Below are 25,365 nucleotides of genomic sequence, written 5' to 3'. Positions count from 1 at the left end.
TGGCCTTAAATGTTTGAAATTGTAATTATGTGGTAGCTCTGTCATCTCAGAGAGCAAATGAAGAATAATTTTTATTTGTTGATAAAATGCTAACAGGCTTAGAACAGAACTGTATCACTTTCTATGAGCTGATTTTATTTTTTTTATTTTTTTAAATGTATGAGCCTGACGCTTGTGCCTAAAAGGGCTCCTGGTCTTTGTCCAACTTCTTATGCATCCCATCTATACTTTTACACATTGTTATTTTTAAATCTTGTAACCAGGTGGCCCATCCAGAAGTTGCTGAGAGAATAGCTGCCCCAGAAGAAGCTCCTTCCTTCTCCTCAGAAGAACGTGGTTTAAAAAAATCTCGAGATGTATTTGGTTTAGATTTCGGCATAACAACAGTTAAACAACAGCCCACAGCAGATTCTGAGGTAACTAGAATGTACATGGATAACAAATACTGCAAACTAAATTCTATTCCAGTACAGGGAGAACTCAGATTCTAGGCCTTTCCATTTTCTCTCTTCAACTTTTTCCTTCTTTCCTTAAAAACTAATTTGATCCATTTTTCATTTTACTTCTAAACCAGGGGTGGCCAACCTGTGGCTCTTGAGCCGCATGTGGCTCTTTGCTCACAGAAATGCGGCTTTTAAGGTTGCAGCTTGTTTGGAGCCGCATGCCCGCTTTGTGCACGCACCCCAGTTCCTGGAGGGAGAAGTGTGTGGCGGTGGCAGCTCTGGTGAGACCCAGGCATTGGGTTAGAATCGGAGGGACCTGGGGGTGCCTGGTTCTGGGGTAGGGGGAGGGCATTGGGTTAAAATGGGGGCAGCTGGGGGGGGGTCTGGGAGAGGGGGAGGGCATTGGGTTAGGGGGGCTGGGGTTGCCTGGCTCTGGGGGAGGGATGTGTGGCTCTTTGCACCACTATCCACAGCTCTTTTGGCTCTTCGTGTCTAACTGGTTGGCCACCCCTGTTCTAAATCATACATTGAGGCTCTTAAAGGGCTTTTCTCTAATATTCAAATCAGTGTAGTGAAAGCAGTGATAACTCCTGCATGGATGCTTTCAGTTGAATATAATTCTGGTTTATATTGGTTCAGTTTAAATATACAAGGCATTGACTTCAGATAAAATATGTAAACCAGATTTAAATAAAATTAAGTTCCTCCACCTGAAGGAGGGGTAGCCGTGTTAGTCTGTAACTTTTAAAACAATGAGTAGCCCTGTGGCACCTTAGATATTAACAAAAATATATACAGTATCAGAACTTTCATGATCAAACTCTACTTCTTCACATGAGCTGGAGTGGAAAAAACAAGAACCCAGAATTTATAGCAGAAAAAGAAGGGGGGGGGATAACTGTCAGTTGTAGTATCCGTGCTAAAGAGACTGAGTGGGCAAATGAGGTGTTAAGGCATGAAAGGCTGACTTTATAATGGGATGTCCAGTTTAATGTCAGTGTTCAAGCCCAGGGAAACAGTGTCAGATTTGCATATGAAGGTCAATTCCACACACTCTCTCTCTCTCTCTCTCTCTCTCTCTCTCTCTCTCTCTCTCTCTGTAATTAGCTTGTTAAATTCCTTTGCAGAAGAATGGCTACTTCTAAATACATGATTAAGTGCCCAAGCAGGTTCAAATGTTCCCGTACAGATTATGTGTGTTAGCATTTCTGATATCTGACTTATGTTCATTTATACTTGTCCCTACCAGCATAATTTTAAAACTGTCTTTGGTTGTTATTAACTTGGCTTTTTAGTTTAGACTAATTTAGTTATTTTGTTCCTTTTTATATTTTTTTCTATCAACTTTTGTTGTTACAGGTTATTATACTATCTTTTGAATGTTTACAACATTACTAATCTCAGCTGTTTATATGCTTAATGGAGAGAGAAGCTATGTTGAATGTATGCAGTTCCCAAATCGATATAGGGCTTTGCATCAAGTCAATACCTTGATCAACACCTTGGAGAGAATTGGTAGCTAATATAGTCCACGCAGTCCAAGGATTCCAGCAGCCATCTCCTCTAGAGGGTTCTCCGGAACTTCCAAGACCACTCTGCTGTACGCTTAAGCTAAAGTAGAGGTCTCCACACTCCCTAGGGGGATGCAGAAGAACATTTGGAGAGCAGGGTGGACCCTGACCCAGTCTCCAAGGATGGTGGGGAGGGAGCGCCATCTAGGCCCCAGTTCTGCTCTTGTTTTCCCATGGGCAGCTTCAAGTCTCAGCCAGTATTTCCTTTACTTTTTATGTCACTGTCACTTCTATATTGGTCCACATAACAAAATCCATTCTGCACTTGGATGGTCTGTGGTGGTGTTGGGGCTAAATAGCTGGAGGGGAGTGGATTCTAATTGGGGGTGCGGGCTCTAGGGTGGGGCTCAGGATAAGACATTGAAGGTGCGGGTGTGGGGTTTAGGGTGGAGCTAAGGTGGTGGAACAGGCTCAGGAGAAGGAGTTGCAGGAATTAGGGTTGTTAAGAAGTGTGTAGTTCATGAATCATGTAGTTGACAAAAATGTTTTCGACTACACAATTAGTCAGTAAGGGCTAGCACTACAGCTTGCGCTGGGTCCTGGCAACTACCACTGCTGCAACTCTACATTAGAAGCACTTTAAGAGCTGGCATCAGTGCCAGTGATGGAGAATCTACATAACCCTCGGTAGGTTGCTCCAGTGGTTACTATCTTCACTGTTAAAAATGTGCACCTCACTTTTTAGGTTGAATTTGTCTAACTTCAACTTCCAGCTGTTGGATCTTGTTATACCTTTCCTTGCTAGATTGAATAGTTCTTTATTATCAAACTTTTGTTTGCCATGTAAGTACCTGTAGCCTGTGATCAGGTCATCTTTTAACCTTCTCTTTGATAAGCTAAGAACATTGAGCTTCTTGAGTCTCTCTTCGGTCCTTCCCAGGTCCCCATAGCTACATTCTACATCTTCCAGTCTGTAGCCAGTACCCTCACAACTCCAAAAGAAGTTTTGTGTTGTATTGTTGAAGAGGAACCCCTAGATACTGAACCCAGTGCTTATCGCTGCCAGTTCCATCAGGCAGAAGGATTCCATTAGCAATACCCCTTATTCCTTTTGGAATCTCATTGCTTCAGAGACGGACAGATGCCCTGTTTGACAGAGTTTGACATGAAATTGAAGATGACAACAATTATCTTTTTTGGAGGGGAAAGAGAAAAGTTAATTGAGGTGGACTGGAGGTGGTGGTGAGTTGTGTGTTTTTGTTTTGTTTTGTTTTTAAAGTCTGATCCCATTTTCCTTAATGACAAAACAAGACAGACACTCACAAAAGGAAAGAAAAAAGTAAGAACAATAGAAAACACAGCTTGTGTCTCTAGGGTTGACTCACATTTGCAGATCCAATACGCAGTCTGGTCAACCACTCCAAAATCTGGCAACTTGTGCTAGCACCAGACTGCTTAAGGCGTTGCTTGCTTCTTTCTGGTCACAGGCTTAAAGTGACAAGGAGTCCTGTGGCAGTCTATAAGGTGCCACAGGACTCCTTGTCGCTTTTGCAGATCCAGACTAACACAGCTACCCCTCTGAGGCTTAAAGTGGTGCACCAGAGTCTACGATCTTGACTCATTGCACAGAAAGCAAAAGCCTTGGTTGGGATCATTTAATTGAGGTAGTTCTGCTTTGAGCAGGGGGGATTGGACTTGATGACTTCCTGAGGTCTCTTCCAACCCTAAACTTCTGTGATTCTATAGTATTGAGAAGATCTCACATTCTAGATTGTATTTCAGATTTAGCTGGAGCTGGTGGAGGTAGTGATGTTATCTGCTGCCCTCTTTCTAGCACAGCCTTATTAGGACGTCTCTCGGAAGTAGGGTGACAAAGGTTCAGTAGTGTCACAGTGGAACCTGAGGTCCCAGGAGACAAACTGGAGGATTAGGCCAAAAGAAATCCGATGAGGTTCAGCAAGGACAAGTGCAGAGTCCCACACTTGGAACAGAAGAATCCCAAGCACTGTTATAGGCTGAGAACCGAGTGGCTAAGCTGCAGTTCATCAGAAAAAGACCTGGGGATTACAGTGGATGAGAAGCTGGATATGAGTCAACAGTGTGCCTTTGTAGCCAAAAAGGCTAATGACGTATTGCGATGTATTAGTAGGACCACTGCCAGCAGATCTAGGGAAGTGATTATTCCCATTTATTTGTCACTTGTGAGGCAATATCTGGTGTATTGCGTCCAGTTCTGGGCCTCCTGTTACAGACAGGATGTGAATGCATTGGAGAAAGTCCAGTGGAGGGGAACAGAAATGATTAGGGGGCTGGAGCGCATGACTTATGGGGAGAGGCTGAGGGATTTGGACTAAATAGTCTACAGAAGAGAAGAGTTGGGGGAGGAGGGGGATTTGATAGCAGGCTTCAACTACCTGAATGGAGGAGGGTTCTCAAGAGGATGGAGAAAGGCTGTTCTTAGTTGTAACAGATAACAAAACAAGAGCAATGGTCTCCAATTGCAGTGGGAGAAGTCTAGGTTAGGTATTAGGAAAAACTTTCACTAGGAGAGTGATTAAGCACTGGAATGGGTTACCTCCATCCCTAGAGGTTTTTAAGTCCCCTATTGAAAAAGTCCTGGCTGGGATGATTTAGTTAGTTGATCCTGCTTTTAGCAGGAGGTTGGACTCTGACCTCCTGAAGTCTCTTCCAACCCTGTGATCCTGTGACTGCAGATCATTCTCCCTTCAAGTCTGGTACTGTCCTGGAAGAAGAGGTGTAAAGTAAGTGAATGGTAGAGTTGTCGACCCAGCATGGTGTAAACACTAGAATAAGTCAACCTAAGCAATGTCGACTCCAGCTATGTTAGTCACATGACTAGAATTGTGTAATTTAGGTTAACGTAATCAGGGCTGTCCTTAGGATTTATGGTGCCCTAGGTGGGATTATTAAACTGGTGCCCCTATGCCTGACTTGCTCTTCCACTTCTACCCCCTCCCCTTCCCTTCCCAGAGACCCCAGCAGCCAGTCCCCTCTGTCAGACTGTGCTGCAGGCAGCACATTCGGCCCTCTCTAGTACCCAGCCCTGCTGCTACATGTGTAACCCTTCCGCCAGGTAGGCCTGGCAGCAACCAGGCCTGGGTTCAATATCTAGGGCTATGTCTACACTGGCGGGTTATTGCGCAAGAACGGCTGTTTTTCCGGAAAGCGGAAGAAACGGCTTTTCTTCCAGAAAGCCCACCTGCTCTTGTGCAAGATGATGTACAGGACGGTGTGGTAAGAGAGGGCTTCTTGCGCAAGAGCTGCGCTCTTTTTTAACAGGTGTAAGCCCTCTTGCACAGGAGCTGTTGTGCAAGAGGGCAGCGTGGACGCTCGGCAGGGATTTCTTGCGCAAGAAAGCCCTATGGCTAAAATGGCCATCAGAGTTTTCTTGCGCAAGAGAACGTCCACACAGCCATGGATGCTTTTGCGCAAAAGCACAGCTCGCACATTGCAGTGTGGACGTTTTCTTGCGCAAGAGTTCTTGCACAAGAACCCTTGCTCAAGATGCCGCCAGTGTAGACATAGCCTAGGGATCCATCTCACACAGAACTGGCTCGAGCCCTCGCCCAGTAGCCTGGGAAATTCACACACCCCTGGGTGCCTTTGAGAGGCAATGCTTCCCCACTTGCAAGCACAGAGTCTGAGTGAAGAAAAGAAACTTTTAATGAAAGAGAGAGAGGTCACATGGCATTATCTTGGGAAAATACCACAACAGAGTTCACTTACCCAACTTTCTCCATACCCCACTTCAGATGCCCCACTTACAGCTCTGTCCAGTCAGTGCAGACCCTGACACGTCATCCAGATGACTCCCCTCCTTGAACCTGAGGTTAGGCCACCTTTGTGCTACTCCTGGGCTACACCTACACTGGCAGCTTCTTGCGCAAGACCTCTTTTGCGGAAGAGTTCTTGTGCAAAAACTCTTCCACAAGAGAGCATCTACACTGGCATGTGCTTTTGCGCAAGAGCATACATGCCAGTGTAGACGCTCTCTTGCGCAAGAAAGCTCCGATGGCCATTTTAACCATAGGGCTTTCTTGCGCAAGAAATTCCTGTTGCCTATCTACACTGGCCTCTTGTGCAAGAACAGTTGTGCAAGAGGACTTATTCCTGAGCAGGAGCATCAGAGTTCTTGCGCAAGAAGCACTGATTTCATACATTAGAACGTCAGTGTACTTGCTCAAGAACTCGCGGCCAGTGTAGACAGGCAGCAAGTTTTTGCACAAAAGCAATTGCTTTTGCGCAAGATCACGCCAATGTAGACACAGCCCTGGAGTGAGCATACCCACCCCCCAGGGCAGCTCTCCTTTTAGCTGGTTGATAGCAAGCAGTAGTTTAGCCTCTGCTTACACATGCCCCACTGCTTCCCGTCCGTCCCAGCAGAGTGGCGCCCCAGAAATACTGGTGCACTAGGCAACTGCCTATTCTGCCTATGCCTAAGGATGGCCCTGAACGTAATCCTGTAGCATAGATTTACTCTAAGAATGCTACTGCATCAGTCTTTGAGCAGTAAAGCTTGCAGTCCTGGGGAAGTTTTAGAATGGGAGTAGAAGGGAGGCTAATGTGACTAAATTTGACCAGAGTGTATGTGATGACCTGGGTAATGCAGAGTCAGTCAGTAAAGGATGGGAATCTAAATAATGCTGATTTCCTGAAAAGTGGGTCCTGCTATGTTTTGTTAAGACATCAAGTATGAGCAATAAAGATAAGTCTGTGGACTTCTATATGATGTTTGACTTACTTGCATATGATATACTGTTTGAAAAATAATAGTATCAGATAAAATTAATATAACAGATGTTAAGTGATTTACAACTTTTTTGTAGATAGCTCTCAAAATTGTTCATGGAGAATCTTTGTTCATAGATGGTGTTTCAAGTAGGATCCAACAAAAAGTTGGCTTGGACCAATGCTTTTCAATTATCTTTACTGTGTATTTCATAGATCTTCATCCGTGATCTGAAAGAAAATATAAAATCACTGCTGGCAAAGTTTGCAGAAAACTGTGTTTAGTGGAGTGATAAATAATGTTGAGGATAGGTCATATATGCAGAGTGATCTGGAACTCTTGATAAGCAGGCCGTGAACAATCAGTCTGCTTTTTTAATTTGTCCAAATGCAAGATTGTATGTGTAAGAAGAAAGAATGTAACTCACAATTGCAGGATAAGAGACAATATCTTCTATAATAATTATTGTGGAAAAAATTTAGGGATGATGGTGAATAAGCAGCTCAACAGGAGGTCTCAGTGCACTGCTGTGGCAAAAGGACTCCTTCAGTTCTTTAATGTATGTGTAAGAGAATAGCAAGTGGGCATAGAGGGGTAGAATTATCTTTGGTATTAATTTACTCAGCAATAGCAATGCCATTACTGGAGTACAGTGTCCAGTTTTGGTGTGTGCACTTCAAAAATGAAGTTGAGAAATTGGAAAGAGTCGAGAAAAGAGCCATAGAAATAATGTGTGGGAAAAGTTACCTACAGTGAAAGATTTAAAGATATTCAATCTTTAGTTTTTCAAAGAGAAGGCTAAAAAGTGACTTAATCACAGTCTCAATATCTGTCTGAGGAGAAGATTTCTGATGGCAGAAGGCTTTTTAATCTAACAAAAACATCATAAGATGCTGTGTCTAGAAGCTGAAGTTAGATTAATTTAGACTGGAAACAGGATGCAAATATGTAACAGTGAGGCGAATGAACCACTGGAACAATTTACTGAGGTATGTGGTAAGTTCTTCTTCGAGTGATTGCTCATGTGCCTTCGAATGAGGTGCGTGCGCGCTGCGTTCACTGTTTCCAGAACATTTTTTTCCCCCAGTGGTACCCGTTGGTGTGGCAGGTCGCCCCCTGGAGTGGCGCAGCTATAGTAGAGCATAAGTACCCCTGCCAGCCCTCCCCCTCCTCAGTTCCTTCTTATCGCCCGTGACAGTTGTTGGAGCTTCTCTGTTCTTGTGATAGAACCCAGCAATCGCTAGTTGTTTTGCCTGCTGGTAGTTTCTTCTTCCAGTTACTAGTTTTCAAATAGTTTCTAGTTCGTTGTTACCGTTCGTTCTCTCTCCCCTCCGGGGGAGGGGGATGCCAGGCTCACATGACTTTAAACCCCATGTGTCCTACGCAAAGCCGATGCCAAAAGGAGACCCCCATGACTCATGCCTAAAGTGTTTGGGAGTCTCATCTCACTGACTCCTGTAAGATCTGCAGGAGTTTTAAGCCTTGTACGAAGCGGGAGAGGGATTCCCGCTTAAAACTGTTACTGATGGAGTTGGCTTTCCATCCGGCGCCATCCTGTGAAGTTGCGGTGCATAGTGCACCAGCGTTGGTATGGGAAACTCAACCAGGGCTTTCCTGTACTGCGGTACCAAAGATCTTGGCACCGAGGCACCGATCCCAGTCTCCAGTGCCGAAGAAGAGAAAGGAGGCAAGGAGCAGATCATCTAGTCACCAGACCCATGGCAGCCAGCACCGCCCTCGGTCTCTGTGCCCAGACTCTCCTAGTCGCGACAACAGTGCAAAGGGGAGAAGAGAGACTATGGGCATGTGGGCAGAGTCCAGGACTGATGCCTGCACCATCCATCCACCCTGGAGACCTTTGAGGCGGCACAGGAGCTCATCGAGCTAACGGCTTCGCCTCCATTGTCTCCACGCCCTGGAGAGCTTTCACCTGCAGCACTGGGGCCCAGAGCAGCACCGGTAGCAGCAACTAGATCAGTGGCCTGGTCAGAACCAGCTTCTGCGCTGGCAGCAGCAGTAACGCCACCAGTTCAGCAGGTTGCGGTGGTCCACGCGGCACCAACTGTTGCCGCACCTCCCCAGAGCTCCCGCCATCTGCTAGCACCATATGTAGCGGCGGCACTGCCTACCTTGGCACCGCTGTCAGCGCTGCAAGCAATATCAGCACTCAGTCAGGTGCAGACGGCTCCCAGTACCGGCGTTCCGCCACCGTTGTCGATGGGGCTGCCGAGGCAAGCCCATGCAGGGAAGCCAGAGTCTATGGAGCGGTACAGGCCACATCAGCTCTCCAAGCCATCCTCCACGGCACTGCCATAGTTCGCCTTGGACTACTCTTCAGAGTCGGAGCTGGAGTCGGTACGCTCCATAGGCTCGTCTAGGGTCTCTTCCCGGTACCACTCCTGGTCTTGGCACCAACTCAGGCCATCTGAATTCCAGCAGACTTGGCCCCCGCAGGCTCAGCCACCCTGGCCTTTCTGGACGCCATGGGCCTATCACCGGTGGCAGGGGCCCATGCCACCATCGTGGGGATCTAGTGTCTCGTGCTGAAGAAGCACCCCATCTGCACGCCATCCCTCCCCGAGGCAGCTAGGGTGGACAGCCCACAGAGGCAGGAGCTGACATCGGAGGCAGCCCCTGCGGTGAACCCACCTCCCACCCGCATGGAGCCTCCCCAAGTCACACAGTCTCTGTAGGTGTTGGATGATCATGTACCTATTCGTGAGTTCTCTTCATCATCTCCCAATGAAGCCCTGGCAGACCCGGCATCGTCCATGCCATCGATGGGTACCAGGGTGCACCAGATGTTGCTCCGTCAGTTGGCAGCAAATTTGGGGATGCAAGCTGAGCCAGTGACTGAGGACACTGACCCTATGGTGGACATCCTCAATGTGGATGCCCCCACTAAGCTGGCCCTCCCTTTGAACAAGACTGTGGCTAAGATCACGTATACCTTGTGGCAGACCCCTGCCTCTACAACACCCACTCTGAAGGGGAACGAAAATATCTAAAAGGGTGTCACAAGGAGGAAGGAGAAAATTTGTTCCTCTTGGTTTCTGAGGACAGGACAAGGAGTAATGGGCTTAAAGTGCAGCAGGGGAGGTTTAGATTGGACATTAGGAAAAAATTCCTAACTGTCAGGGTGGTCAAATATTGGAATAAATTGCCAAGGGAGGTGGTGGAATCTCCCTCTCTGGAGATATTTAAGAACAGGTTAGATAGACATCTGTCAGGGATGGTGTAGACGGAGCTTGGTCCTGCCTTGAGGGCGGGGGGCTGGACTCGATGACCTCTTGAGGTCCCTTCCAGTCCTATTATTCTATGATTCTATGAAAAGAGGTATTTTGTTCCCCAGTCTAGGCATGAGAGCACCTTTATTCTCACCCGGTCCCAGGTTCCCTGGTGGTGCAGGCGGCTACCCAAAAGGAGAGGCAGGCGCAGTCGGAACCTACGCCAAAATCCTGGGAGACAAAGCGCCTTGTCCTTATGGGGCGTAAGGTCTATGCCACTGGTGGTGTCCAGCTGCGCATTGCTAATCAGCAAACGATGTTGAGATGCTATGCTTACAACACATGGCAGGCGATGGACAAGTTCCAGGACAGGTTGCCCCTGGATTCCAGGCAGGACTTTACGACTATGGCCACAGAGGGGAGAAACATAGCATGTACAGCCCTGCAGATAGCACTGGATGCTGTGGACTCTGCTGCCCATACTATGGCCTCTGGCGTGGTCATGCATAGGAGCGCGTGGCTCCAGGTTTCGGGGATTCCTCCAGATGTCCAGTCCACAATCCAAGACCTGCCGTTTGACGGGAAATCCCTGTTCTCCAAGCATACTGACTCGAGGCTTCATAGCCTTAAGGACACGAGGGCCATGGTCCAATCACTGGGCATTCACACGCCAGCCCTTCAGAGGAGACCGCTCCCTGCTAGACAGTCGGGAAGGTTGCAGTTTCAGCCTTCCCGGTAGGACCAGTGGAGGCGCTGACCTTGAAATCTGAGTGGGGGGGTTCTAATAGTGCTGCGGGGCCCTTTTCCTCGCAGATGAGTCATGGGCGCCCACGGGGCAACTCCAACAGAGGCACTGGCCCATCCCCCACCCAGCAGTCTAAGCAGCAGTTTTGAAGGTGCGCCCGAGGACCCTGTACCAGCCCCCACTATCATCCCTCCCTTTGGGGACAGGTTTTCCCATTTTTTCCGGGCCTGGGCCTGCATCACCTCTAACAAGTGGGTGCTAGGCCTGGTAAGGATGGATTACTCCATCCCTTTTATGAGTTTGTCCCCTACCCTCCCTCCCTACCAGTCCCTCTTCAGGGCCCCGTTTCAAGATGCCCTTCTGCAGCAGGAGATAGTCTCACTCATTGAGAAAGGAGCAGTAGAGAGAGTTCCGCCTCACTTGGAGGGCAGGGGTTTTTATTCCCATTATTTTATTATCCCCAAGCTGAAAGGTGGGCTCCGGCCTATCTTGGACCTCAGGAACCTCAACAAGGTGATAAAGAAAACGAGGTTCAGGATGGTGATGCTGGCCTCCATCATCCCGGCTCTAGAGATAGGGAACTGATACATTGCCCTTGATTTAAAGGACTCTTATTTTCATAAGCGGCGAGGAGTCCTGTGGCACCTTATAGACTAACTGAAGTGTTGGAGCATAAGCTTTCATGGGCAAAGACCCACTTCGTCAGATACATTTTATTTTCATGTGGCCATACAGCCAAGTCAGCGAAGGTTCCTCCAGTTTGTGGTGGCTCGGAACCATTTTCAGTTCATGGTTCTGCTGTTCAAGCTCTCCACTGCCCCCAGAGTGTTTCCAAAATGTATGGCAGTGGTGGCAGCATTCCTCAGAAGGCACGGGGTCCAAGTTTTTCCGTACCTGGACGAATGGCTCATCCGGGGTTGGTCAAGGGATCAGGTGTTAGCCCATATAACATTTACAAAATCCCTCTTTGGGGAACTCAGGCTACTGATAAATGAGGAGAAATCTATGTTAACTCCTTCTCAGGACATAGAGTTTATGGGAGCCTACATAGATGCCACGAGAGGAAGGGCGTATCTCCCCATGGCCAGGTTCCAAACTCTGGCGACCATGGTGCAAGACCTTATGCTGTCCCCACTTACAACAGCCCGGACTTGTATGTAGCTTCTTGGACATATGGCGGCCTGTACTCAAGTGGTTCGCCACGCCATTTTGAGACTCAGACCCCTACAAGCCTGTTTGGCAAGGTCTTTCAACCAGGCCAGGGCTCATTGGGACTCCGTCCTGTCATTGCCTCAGGAGGTGGTGGACTCTTTTGCAATGATGGACTCAAGAGGAGGAAGTGTGCAAGGGGGTCCCCTTCCTGAGCTAGGTGACTCATCCACACCCTCCTTCAAGGAAACTGTTCCTCTGTCTCCTGTTACAGTGTCCATCTTTGCACCCAGCATTGCTTGATAGACACATTAGCAAAATGGATCTGCTACAATGACCAACTTGAAAGAATTAGTGTTTTCATTTCAATTGTCACGTTCAGGGTTCGGTGTTAACACCCAACTGACAGATACGGTTCCATATACTCCTTTATTTCAAACTGTCGGTTTGCAGAGTAAACAGTTTGTGTATTGTTCAAATTTGGAAGGGCTAGAAATGTACTTGATTTTTTTATAATGAAACTCAGCTCTGAGGCACAATTCGTAGGCAGCAAGAATATTCTGCAGAACATTCTTACCTACAGAATTCATATAGCCCTGCACATGTAAAGTAATAATAATTTTAAAAGTTTACCAGCGGTGTCATTAAAAATGACAGGAAGGGATGCTATAGAGGTAACAAGGAAATCCTAGAACCTAACAGTAATCTGGGTTGCTAATTCATTTCCATTATATTTTTTTTGTTTGTCATTTTTGCTTTTTTCCCCAAATTCTTGTCTGAAAGTGTCTCTCTTAAAATAGTCACCAGCTTTTGTGTGTGTGTTGATTTTCCTAGCTGCCAAGTGGGAGACTCTTCCATGCTGCAGCTGTCATTTCAGATGCCATGTATATCTTTGGTGGGACAGTGGACAATAACATTAGAAGTGGAGAAATGTACAGATTCCAGGTAATTTGTTAATTTGATTCATGGGGGTTATGGAACAGTCGTCAGAGCCTATAATTAAGGTGGCCAAATGTTTTCCAGTATAAGGCCCTGCTTTCAGTTGGTTAATTGTTCCTAAGTGTTAACTGTTCAGGCTAAAATTTTCTATGCTTAGTCCCTGCTTAGCTCCTGCTGAATTCTTTTATTTTTTGAAGTTTCAGCAAAAGCAGTTCAAACATTTTTCCAACATTAAATATTTCTTACAACAGTTTCTTCTAGGATCTCTAGCATCTCCATGCTTTGGAGCAGTCACTTGAAATTTGACGGGATGGTTTGGCTGGGTTATAATACTCTGAAGATTACTGTTTTCATGTGCTCAACTTGGTTGGAGGTTTGTTGCTAAAATCTGCAAACCGTTCTGTCTACTTTAAGTGTAATCAGACCTAACTGCTTTGATTGATCAGGGCATTCTCTGGTTTCTTTTTGGAGCTGCAATTAAGATGTTGCCTGTGTAGATGCTGCTTGTTGGTGTGCCTCATATTAAACTGAAATAAACAATAACAGTTTTTAAATCTTTCTCATTTTAGTTTTCTTGTTACCCAAAGTGTACTTTACATGAAGATTATGGAAGATTGTGGGAAAACAGGCAATTCAGCGACTTGGAGTTTGTTCTAGGAGAGGTAGGTATATATTCCAGTGAAAATGATACTTGAGTTTAACAGAAGCAGTCTGTAGTTCCTGGCAATAAAGATGAAAGTGAACCATCTTACACTTTAGGTGTTCCCACAGCTGAATGCTAAGACAGTTATTTCTGTAGCACTTTCAAAAATATGTAGAGAGACTTCTGTATTTTGGCTACACTATTCACTTATGGTGCTTGATTATGAGACACAGAGAATTAAGGAACTTTTGTAAAATACATCTTCATACTCATCAATTATAGGCATCCAAGGGGAAATCTTACTTGATTTGAGGGATCCTAGAGAAAGTGCATGGATATTTGATCTATAGGAATAATTAAAAAGGGGACACAGAATATCTTATTGCCCCTATATAAATCCATGGTATGCCCACATCTTGAATACTGCATGCAGATGTGGTCACTTCTTCTCAAAAAAGATATCTTGGCATTGGAAAAAGTTCAGAAAAGGGCAACAAAAATGTTTAGGGGTATAAAACAGCTGCCATATGAAGAGAGATTTTAAAAAAATGGCACTTTGCATCTTAGGAAAGAGGAGACTAAGGGGGAATATGATAAATGTCTATAAAATCATGACTGATGTGGAGAAAATAAATAAGGAAAAGTTATTTACTTGTTTCCATAACACTAGAACTAGTGGTCACCACATGAAATTAATAGGTAGCAGGTTTAAAACAAACAAAAAGAAATATTTCTTCATGCAGCCCACAGTCTACCTGTGGAATTCCTTGCCAGAGGATGTTGTGAATACCAGGACTTTAAGAGGGATCAAAAAAGAGAGAGAGAAATTCATAGAATATAAGTCAATGGTTATTATTCAGTGTGGGCATGGCTGGTGTCCCTAGCCTCTGTTTGGGAATGGGCAACGGGATAAATCATTTGATTACTTTTTCTACTCATTCCTTCTGGGGCACCTGGCATTGGTCACTGTCAGAAGACAGGAACTTTGGTCTGACCCATTATGGCCATTCTTATGTTCACATCAGGCTGGAACTGTGGAAGATTCCTCCCTGACACCTGAGAAAACAAGAGCTAAGATGATTAGCTCTGTTTTGGCACATCACTACCTGTTACTGATTATACATTAATCCAAATCTTTTAAAATCCAGTTGCAATTTAGAGGCCTGCAGTGTAGACGTAGCCGAAGTATAGCAGTCTGCCCATATTCAGCCAGAACAGATGCATCTGTGTATGTCTTGCATGATTATTTCTCAATAGGATGAATTTGACTCTTTTATTCAAATTGTTTACCAATAACATCACATCTTATGGCTTTGAACTGAAGCACAAAACCTACAAAGTGCCTATAAATAAAAGCGAAAATGAAGTGGGGAGCTGCTGCAGCTAATGTTAAAGTTTCCAAACTTGTCTCTTCTTCAAGTGGTTGCAGAGTTATATTCTACTGAAGAGTGTGTATGCCCAGTATACGGAAGCTGATGAACTTTGTGTATGGCAGAAGTATGGGTGGCCCTTGCTCCTTGTGACCGTACCCTCTGCCCTGGATAATTTAAAGGCCATGCCCCCCTTCATTCTCACCACTCACAACTAGAGTCAGGAATTTATCTTGTGGTAAATTCCTCGTGTGTTTTCTTAGCTCAGCCTGTAGAGATTTTGTTGCAGATTGTTCATAGTTAGTTTGTAAGTACCGTTTAAATAAGTTAGGAATTGTTAGTTAGATTAATTAGTGATCCTGGTGGGATACCCTCCGTAGGCTTTAAACCCTATCCTTCATGTGGGGTGGCTGTTCCCAAAATCCTTCCCTGTACATAGTGGCTATTGGGCCTAGGAGAAGGCATGTTTAAGACATTTTACAGAACAGGCATTAAAACCTGTATTGGCACCGGTGACATCTACAGAACATCTGGCTGGCTCAGAGAACTTCAGAACTGGAATGAGCCAATGTTGCTTGACCAGACTCTGATGGCTCTTCCAGGAGGAAGAGAGATTACTTTCCTTCCTTGGGTCCTCTGAGAAAAAGATCTTTCAAAATGGAATGCATCCCCTCCAGAGCTTGGGGAGAGTCCTCTTCCTCTTCCAGGAGGAGTGCAGACTATCACCAGGATCCTTCCAGTACGTGAGATGGAGTGGGACCACCTATCTGTTCTCCAGTGCCAAGGTATCCTATGTTTGACACTGTACTGTTGAATTTGGTACTGTCTGTGGAATGCCCATTGAGACTGTTACCAATGTCCTCAGCACAACTGTTTCCACATCAATGGGATACCATCCAGCATTGCACTTGTTTTCCTCTCTTTTGCTGATTTCTGCCTATAAAAGACTGGACATGAATGTCCCTACCCTCCCAATACTGCTAGGCAAAATTCTTCAGCTTCAGTGAACTGGGCATGTGCATATCTACATGGAATACATATCTGTGGAGTGTAGCTGACTGGGAGAGGACAGTGGGACAGAGTGAAACAGGCTGCCAGGTTACGCTGGCTTCTGCTGCTGTGGGGGGTGGGGAACCCCCACTGCTGCCCTGTGTCAGGCCCCCAAATAACTGTAGCTGTATTGTGCAATGTGTGTGTTACTTCGTCTTCCAAACCAGTGAATAACTCCTGAAAGATAATGGTCAGTGGTTTGCAGTATCGTATCTCAAGTTTCTTAATAGCCATTTTAAAATTGTTGAAATAAAATATATGGAAAATGTTTTAAATTATGGGAAAAGCAACATCGTTCCTTCTCCAATAATTAAAATAAAGACCAAACATTAAACCCCTCCCCCTCTCACTTTCTGGCTGAGAACAAGCATGAGAAATTTGAGCTCAACAAATAGAAAGCAATAAACACTCAAAAAGACCCCAACCTGCATTCCTATAAAAGTCATTGCAGAGGAGTCACAGGATGCCATTAAATTTGTCCAAATATTAAGAGCAGCAGCAAACAGCTGATACTGTTCTTTTGAAAAGAAAAAAATTGGGCATCACATGTAACTACAGGCATCATATCCCATGGACGCAGAACATAATTGTTAGCCTTCCCCTTGGGGCTTATGATGAAAAAAATCTCCTCAACCAATTGTATGAAATGTTTTGGAGGAAGAGAGGGCGGAATCTTGCTCACACTCTGTACAGTGCACACCAATGTGCCCTCTGTTTGCTATCACCATTTGTTCCACTAGTTACGGTAAAATAGTCAGACCTTGGACCCAAACCTGGAAGGGGGGGGCAAGGACTCTCCACTCCCACTGACTTCCAGGATGATACTATATGTGAGTCGACTAATAACATGTGCTTTCACATTCATTGTTGGCAGAAGGAAGACCGAGTCCGGGGGCATGCAGCCATTGTCACAGCTCGCTGTAAGTGGCTAAGGAAGAAAATTATACAGGCAAGGGAGAGATTGAAACAGGCAAGTACATTACAGAAATAGCCTTATGGTGAGTTGATACTTAAACTGGTCAAGTTTAGAAGCAATTAGTCAGTAGACAAAAAATGAGGAAAAAGATTGAAAATGGAATGAGATTTCCTATCTATTCTATAGACGTGTAGTGCCAATGAAGAGTTTGAGACCAGCCTTTATTGGGCTGGTCAGAATTTCCTCAACAAAGGACATTGGGTGTGTGTTGATGTAGGCAATGGATATGATGGGAAGGGGCTAATTTGGGTGATGCACTCCATTGATCCTCTAATGACCCTGTGGCTCCTATCAGACTTGTTAGCTGGTGCAAGATGGAACATCCCCGTGGCTGCTTATCTTGAGTGGAGCCAAAGTGCTCCTCAGACAACCCAGGACTAAGAAAGGTATAAAGGTGGCTTAAAGCAGGGGAAGCCCTCAAGAGTGCTGCCTTCTCAATTGCTATTTACAGCTATTTTGGCCCGAGCTCCAAGCACTAAACAAGGTTTTGAGAGAAACTCCCTGCACTTCTGCCATCCTGACAGCAGTGGCTGCTGTGAGGCTGTGTCCCCTGCAGAGTAGCAATCTTCACTCAGCCTTTGCCACTGCTGGAGCCGTACTCTGGAGAGAACCAGACCAGAGTCCCACCAGGGCAGAACTACGGGAAGAGTGTGAGGTAAGGAACGGCCAAAGAGGCGGAGCTGGGGCAGAAGGATCCAGTGCTCAAGGGACATGAGGACCTGCAAGGAGTGAAGACAGAAAGATTATAGGAGTGCAGGTGAAAGAAGAGTAATGGGCAAGGAAGAAGAAGACAGAGATCATGGATGAGGAGATGAGAGCTGAGAAATTGTCTTTGGGTAGGGTTAAAGTTCGCAAAAGCCTGAAGGAGAGAGTGGGTCTGAAGGGAGAAGGAGAAAAGAGGAAGAGAGACCAAAGGGTTGGGCAGGGATACTTAGGGAAGGGGTGGTAACCGTTTGTAATTTGGAGAGAGACTCCCAATAAAAGGCAGGAAAGACTCTGAGGATCCCAGAACTGGTGGGAGTGACACCAGTGAGAAGAGAAGGGATTTTAATAAAGGGGGACACAGTAGAGGGGTTTACTCAAAGCAATAGAAGAGGGATCCCAGGAGAGTTGGGGTAAGAGATTGTAGGAAGTAGGGAGAGAACTTAGGAGACACAGAAAGGAGGGAAGCATTCCTGCATCCAAAGAGGAATGGATAGAAAAACAGGGACTGCAGAGCACAATGCCAGGAAGGCAAAGTATTGGAGCTCAATGAAGGAAAAGAGAAGGAAGGAGGTCTGGAGAGAGGGTGACATTAAGGTACCATCTCTTTTTACATAGCTTCTATCAGGTTGTATCTGAGCACCTCCCAAGCATTTAGAATAGTTCTTTCTGCAAGACCATCACTAGGGATAGCTGGGTAGAGCTACCTCATACAATCCCCCGCTGACCCCAGGCTCCATGCAGCGCTGCCGCTTTGAAACACTGCAGGGAGCCCGGTGTTAGGCTCTTTGAAATGCCGTGTGCAGCCTGACGACTGCATGGAGCCCAGGGTCTGGCCCTAGGCTCCACACGGCACTACCACTTTGAAGTACACCCTCCCTTTTCCTTCCCCCCGCTGCCTCTTTCTGGTAGAGGCAGCAAGGGTGGGGTAGTGACTAGTCGACTAGCCTGTCGACTATCTGATAAGCATTTGCTTAGTGGATAGTCAGCTAGTCGACTAGTCCTTCACATCCCTAAGTTGTATCTTATGTAAGTTTATTCCCTAATAAATTTGTTAGTCTTTTAGGTGTCTGTTTTTTGCTGAAATAGACTTACACGGCTTTCTCTTAAACCTGTCCTTTTGCTTGAGAGAATTTCACAGTCATTAGAAATATTTGTATGTCTGCTTCAAAGAGGATATTGAGGTCTAGGGACACCTGCCTTCATCTGTTTCTAATGAACAGATTCATGAGATTAAATTCAGACCTTCCAACATAAACTTCTTGGTTCAAGATGCATTCCTACTAGCTCAGGGTCCAGTGCATACTAAGGCTAAGGCTTCTTCTTTAAAACTGACACTCCCCTAGTGAAGAACGTACATGGTATGGTAAAACACGAGCTTTTGATCAATGTGGGGGGGGGTTCTTCAGTATTGCCTTGTGTTTCAGTACAGGAAACCTCAATACTGATTACTTCAGCACTGTCAGCTCTATTTGTTTCCACCCTGGCTCAGCTTTTTGCGCCATAGTACTGTTTGATGCCAATATCAGTCTTGCAAAAGCCAGAATCATCTTTATTTTCTTCTGTGTTAGTGCCAGGTCCATCTTTGTGTATAGTATCAAGCACATTTTTGTTTGTATGTGCAGCTGTTAAACCATCAGAATCTGCTTGCTCAACCATTGACATGCTTCTTGGAGCAGCTAGTCTTAGAACCCACAAGGAGAGAGGCAATTCTTGATTTAGTTCTACGTGGAGCACAGAACCTGTCCAAGTAGCTTAACTACTCAGGAAAAGAAACCATAGCGTAATTAAATTTCATCTCCTTGGGGGGAGAGGAATGAAATACCAAAGAAGCCCAGCACAGTAGCATTTAATTCCAGAAAGGGGAATGACACAAAAATGAATAAACTAGTTAAGAAGAAAAGTAAAAAGTACAGTCACAAAGGTAAAATGCCTGCAGGCTGCATGGGAACATTTTTAGAACACCATAACAGAGTCTTAAATTAAATGTGTACCCCCAAATTAAAAAACATGAGAACCAAAAAAATGCCACCATTGCTAAACAACAAAGTAAAATATCAATTAGAGGCAAAAAGGCTTACTTTAAAAATTGGAAGTCAAATCCTACTGAAAAAATATTTAAAAAAAGAGCATAAACTAGCATGTCAAGTGTAATAGTATAGTTAAGCAGGTCAAAATAATTTGAAGAGCAATTAGCAAAAGACTCAAAAACTAACAGCAAAAAATTGTTTTAAGTATACCAGAAGCAAAAAGTCTGCTGACCAGTCAGTGGGCCCTCTGGACTAACAAAATGTTATAGGAGTTCTCAAGGAAGGAAAGGCCATTGCTGAAAAGTTAAATGAATTCTTTGTTTTTGTCTACACTGTAGAGGGCATGAAGGAATTACACATCTGAGCTGGTTTTTTTAGGAGACTGCTGTGAGGATTGAGCTCAATTTTCCCTCTAATTTTTTACATCCATGTGTGGAATGGATACTGTGATATGTGGTGGCCACTGTTGGAAGACAGGACATTGGGCCAAATGGACCATTGAGCTGACCTAATAGGTTGGTTCTTATTTACTGCTGCAGCTTCACCTGTAGACTGACAAGGTTCATTTTCATTGTCTTCCTCTATAGCTTTTAATGGTTGTGTGGGACACTCTCGCATGTGTTCCTCAGGGGAATCTCCTGGTTCTTCATCAAGTAGTGCCCTTGTGGGTGCTCCACTGAAGGTGTTGGGCTTGTCCTGGTGCCGCAACTCAGAAAGTTTTCTCTAGCAGTAGCCCCGCCGCACCACGCATGCACATATGTAGCCTCGCGCCATTCGCGGAGCGCGGTCCAGCCCTGCCAGTTCCTCCTAACCGTCCACGGCCGCAGACGGAATCAGGACGAGCTCCTCCTTCGCTCTGAGGAGAAACGCAAAAAGACTAAAAAAGATATAAAGTGGTTTTATTCATCCCAGTTAGCCCCTTCCCAGTAGTTATAGTTCCAGTTTATATCGTTTTCTTAAATAAATAAATAAATAAATTTCATGTTTATAGGTATTTAGGGTTTCAACAGTTCAATGTTCCCAGTTAAAAAAAAAATTATTATTAAGAAAGACTGTGCCTGACAGACTCTTCCAGCGTCATCATGCCTGGTTCTCCTGGGTTCAAGAAGTGCGTGACATGCCGAGACATCATGCCTGCATCAGATGGCTATTTGCGCTGTATCAAGTGCCTTGGGGACGGTCATATCCCCCAAAAGTGCACGCACTGCTCCAAACTAACCACTCGCACCAGGCAGGATAGAGAGATGCAGCTCAAAATGCTGCTTTTTAATAGAGGGTTACAACCACCTACCACGGAGCAGCCAGAGAACAAGATCTCTGGGCCATGTAAGTCCCATGAAGAGAAGAGTTCTGCTCCATCCAGGAGAGTCCGTGCGGATGATACACCAGTCACCTCGGGTCTGCCACCAAAACATGCATCTGACAAGACAGACAAGGGCCGTAGCACATTGGCTCCAAGCCCCACCATTCTGACTGACCCGGCACCGACGGTCTGCGCAGTGCTGTGACCAGAATTGGCACCGGCAGCAACACCAAAAGAGCCTCATGCTGTGTCGAGACCATCAGCCTTGGCGCCGATACTTCTTGCACCAAAGCGTTCAGCGCTGATGGCACTGCATCAACAGTCATCGGGGCACCGCATCAACACTCATCGGTGCTGGGCTTCTTGGCACCGATGCCAGTGCGGTTGCCACCACCAGCGATAACGGCGGCACCAACACCGACACCATTAACTCCATCCTGCTATCGGGAGATGTCGGAACTGAGAGATTTTACCTCTGCACCGACTAGCCCTTTGGGCATGGCTCCGCCTCCTTTGCGTGCCTCTTCAATACCTACGAAAGCACAGCAAAAGGCTAGGCACGTACGCACGCCAACACCGAGTCCTGAGATAGCGGTCCTTTCTCCTGAACCTTCTCCTTCAGCTTCTTATCATTCAGGAAGCCATCAACATGGGCATTACACTGCCCCTCAGGAGTGGTATCTAAGATACCCGCATTGATCCCACTCATTGTGGCGTTACTATCGATCCTACCACTCCTGCTCGCCTTCGCACTATACAGCGCGATCAAGGTCACCCAGGTCTCCAGCTTCTTCTCTGTACTCTCGTCACTATAGGAGTTCAAGTTCCTATTCCCCAAGGCGCTCGTATCACCGTCACAGCCGACATTACACCTACTACCGGTATGAATATCCATGCTCGCGTAGTGCAGTTTACTCCACCTCCTGGTTGCCCACGCGCAGACGATCACAGTCTCCCCAGTGCTCGGCCCAGGACATCCCACCTCCTCAGCAAGCTCCTCCAACGCCCACAGGTGATGCTCCCTCGACCTCTAGTCAACAAGAGAGGGATGATAATCTGCCCCCAAACCACGAGCAGCAGCAAATGGACTCCCCTGCGGATCAGTCGTCCTCTCCACCAGACGATGCAGTTTTTCACGGTGATTCTTCCCCTACAGATGACTACAAGCAGTTCGAAGAACTTAAGAGAGTAGCCCAGTCCCAGGAATTGCAGACCACGAATATGCCGCAGAAACAACACCGCCTACTAAAAAATCTTCAGCCATCACAAAGGTCCAAGCTGGTGCTCCCCTTTGACGAGGCCATCCTGGAGATTGCCAGCGACATCTGGCAAATGCCAGCCTCTACATTGCCCACAAACAAACGGACTAATAAGAAGTATTTTGTATCGTCTAAGGATACGGAGTTCCTGTTTACACACCCTCAGCCCAATTCCATTGTCATGGATGCTGTACAACAGAGAGCAAAGATGGCACAGGGTAGAAATACGACCACTGATAAAGATGCAAAATGCTTGGATCTATTGGGAATAAAAATTTATTCCTCTGCCACAGCAACCCTCAGGATGGCTAATTACATGGCTCTCCTCGCTAATCATGACTTTGACAAATATACCAAGCTGGTCACTCTCCTGAAATACTTACCTGAAACTAAGAGGCAGATCTTGAAGGCTGTAGTGCAGGAGGGCTACACAGCAGCCCGCACAGCACTACATATTGCCCTTGATATTGCCAATACGGCTTCTAGAACCACAACGACATCAGTGGTCATGCGCTGTGCCTCCTGGCTTCACGTGGCATCTGTCCCAAAGGACCTTCAATCAAAAGTGGAGGACTTATCTTTTGATCGTTGGCTGCCTTTCGCCCGGAATACCGACCAAGTATTCCACTCTGGCAAAGACTCTCGCACGACGCTGAGGACACTCGGGATGTACACTCCATCATACAGACGCAAGAGATTTGGGCCCTACAACAAACAGAGACCATTCTCCTATGCCGTGTCTCGCTCCAGGCCATACGATCAGCATGGCACCGCCCGCAGCCCAGCCCAGCAAAGTAAAGCATCCAACCAGCAGCACGCTTGGGAGCAGGTTTGACATGTCGATCAAGGGACTGCACCCCTTACAGAGGTGCCACACATCACGGCCAGTTTGTTCCATCACCGGTTGAGACCATACCACTCACGCTGGTTCTCTATAACCACAGACCGTTGGGTCCGAGAGATCCTCATCTCAGGCTTCACCATCCCTTTCTCTACTCGGTCCCCTCCTTCCCTGTCCCTTTTCAGGGACTCCTCTCACGAACCTCTTCTACACCTAGAGGTCTTGCGCCTACTTACCATTGGGGCAGTGAAGAGGGTACCGGATCAATTCAGAGGAATACTCCCAATACTTCCTCACCCAAAAGAAGTCTGGGGGATGGAGGCCTATCCTGGACTTGCGCAGACTCAACCGCCACCTTCGAAAACACAAGTTCAAAATGGTCATGTTAGCCTCTGTTATTCCAGCTCTGAACAAATGGGATTGGTTCGAGTCCCTCGATTTGCAGGACGTGTTCTTTCATGTAATGGTACATGCTGTCCACAGGAGGATCCTCCGTTTCACAGTGGGCACGGAGCACTATCAGTACAGGGTGTTACCCTTCAGTCTCTTGGCAGCACCGAGAGTATTTTCCAAAACCCTAGCAGTGGTTGCCGCCCACCTTTGACGTCTCGGCATCATGATCTTCTCCTATTTGGATGACTGTCTGTTAAAGGCCCCTACCTTAGACGAAGTTATGAGGGCGGTGGACACAACCAGGGAAACTTCTGAAGCCCTAGGGCTCATTATCAATCTGTCAAAGACTTCCCTAACGCCCTCCCAATCCCTCAAGTTAATTAGGGCAAGGCTAGACTCCATACCTGTGACAGCATATTTACCCGTGGACAGGTTTCACACCATCCAAGACCTGGTGAATATCTTGCTCGTCGCCCCCAAAACCCCCATACTTACCTGCCTGAAGTTGCTAGCACACATGGTGGCTACCATTTATATTGTGCCTCACGCGAGACTCCATTTAAGGTGCCTTCAGCATCGGATAGTCACCATTTATATACCAGGAGCCGACAGCACGCACAAGTCTGTCGTTGTCCCCAAGCATGTCAGTGACTAGTTACTGTGGTGGAACGCCCCAAAGAATAGCCTATCATGTGTCCCCTTTCACGGCCCGAAACCAGCTGCACAAATCACCACAAATGCATCCTTAATCGGTTGGGGAGTCCATATACAACATTACCGTGCTCAGGGACTATGGACACATCAAGAAATCCTGCTACACACAAACTTTCTGGAATTGCGGGCGATGTTCACGCCTGCAAGCATTTTCTGCACCTGATACGAGGTATCACAGTACACATCCTCACCAACAACATTTGCACCGTTTATTACATCAGTCGCCAAGGAGGCTCTCGATCCTGATCTCTCTGCGCCGAGTACATCCGTGTATGGAATTGGGCTATCCAACATGAGATCACTCTCACAGCTGCGTACCTTCCTGGCAGAAACAACACTATTGGAGCCAGTAATTAAGGAAATCATCTGCAAACACTTGGAAGATAATAAGGTGATAGGGAACAGCCAGCATGGATTTGTAAAGAACAAATCATGTCAAACCAATCTGACAGCTTTCTTTGATAGGATAACGAGTCTTGTGGATAAGGGAGAAGCAGTGGATGTGATCTACCTAGACTTTAGTAAGGCATTCGATACAGTCTTGCATGATATTCTTATCAATAAACTAGGCAAATACAACTTAGATGGAGCTACTATAAGGTGGGTGCATAACTGGCTGGATAACCGTTCTCAAAGAGTAGTTATTAACGGTTCACAATCCAGCTGGAAAGCTATAAAAAGTGGGGTTCCACAAGGGTCTGTTTTGGGATCATTTCTGTTCAATATCTTCATCAACGATTTAGATATCGGCATAGAGAGTACGCTTCTTAAGCTTGCAGATGATACCAAGCTAGGAGGGGTTCCAAATGCTTTGGAGGACAGGATCATAATTCAAAATGATCTGGACAAATTGGAGAAATGGTCTGAGGTAAACAGGTTGAAGTTTAATAAGGACAAATGCAAAGTGCTCCACTTAGGAAGGAACAATCAGTTTCACACATACAGAATGGGAAGGGACTGTCTAGGAAGAAGTACAGCAGAAAGGGATCTAGGGGTTATAGTGGACCACAAGCTAAATATGAGTCAACAGTGTGATGCTGTTGCAAAAAAAAGCAAATATGATTCTAGGATGCATTAACAGGTGTGTTGTGAGCAAGACACGATAAGTCATTCTTCCGCTCTACTCTGCACTGATTAAGCATCAGTTGAAGTATTGTGTCCAGTTCTGGGCACCACATTTCAAGATGATGTGGAGAAATTGGAGAAGGTCCAGAGAAGAGCAACAAGAATGATTAAAGGTCTAGAGAACATGACCTATGAGGGAAGACTGAAAGAATTGGGCTTGGAAAAGAGAAGGTTGAGAGAGGACATGATAGCAGT

The 25,365-nt window shown here is 46.0% G+C and overlaps 1 protein-coding gene across 3 annotated transcripts in view; it reads left to right on the top strand.

The window, feature by feature from the left end:
- LZTR1 (leucine zipper like post translational regulator 1) overlaps positions 1 to 25,365 on the top strand; it is a 116,433-nt gene that overhangs the window by 47,657 nt on the left and 43,411 nt on the right. For all 3 annotated transcript variants that reach the window (XR_016347980.1, XM_089773715.1, XM_075910554.2), the window contains exons 10-13: positions 264 to 416; positions 12,660 to 12,770; positions 13,334 to 13,426; positions 16,702 to 16,797. Coding sequence is in view for 2 of the 3 variants with exons in the window: in XM_089773715.1 (XP_089629841.1) it covers positions 264 to 416; positions 12,660 to 12,770; positions 13,334 to 13,426; positions 16,702 to 16,797 (453 nt within the window). In the remaining variant the exon portion in view is untranslated. The remainder of the gene's footprint in view (positions 1 to 263; positions 417 to 12,659; positions 12,771 to 13,333; positions 13,427 to 16,701; positions 16,798 to 25,365) is intronic.

This window comes from Pelodiscus sinensis, chromosome 27 (genome assembly GCF_052426305.1).
Source record: "Pelodiscus sinensis isolate ZL-2025 chromosome 27, ASM5242630v1, whole genome shotgun sequence".
Lineage (NCBI taxonomy): Eukaryota > Metazoa > Chordata > Testudines > Trionychidae > Pelodiscus > Pelodiscus sinensis.
The sequence above is the reverse complement of the archived record's forward strand: the minus strand, read 5'-3'. Positions and strand labels throughout refer to the sequence as shown.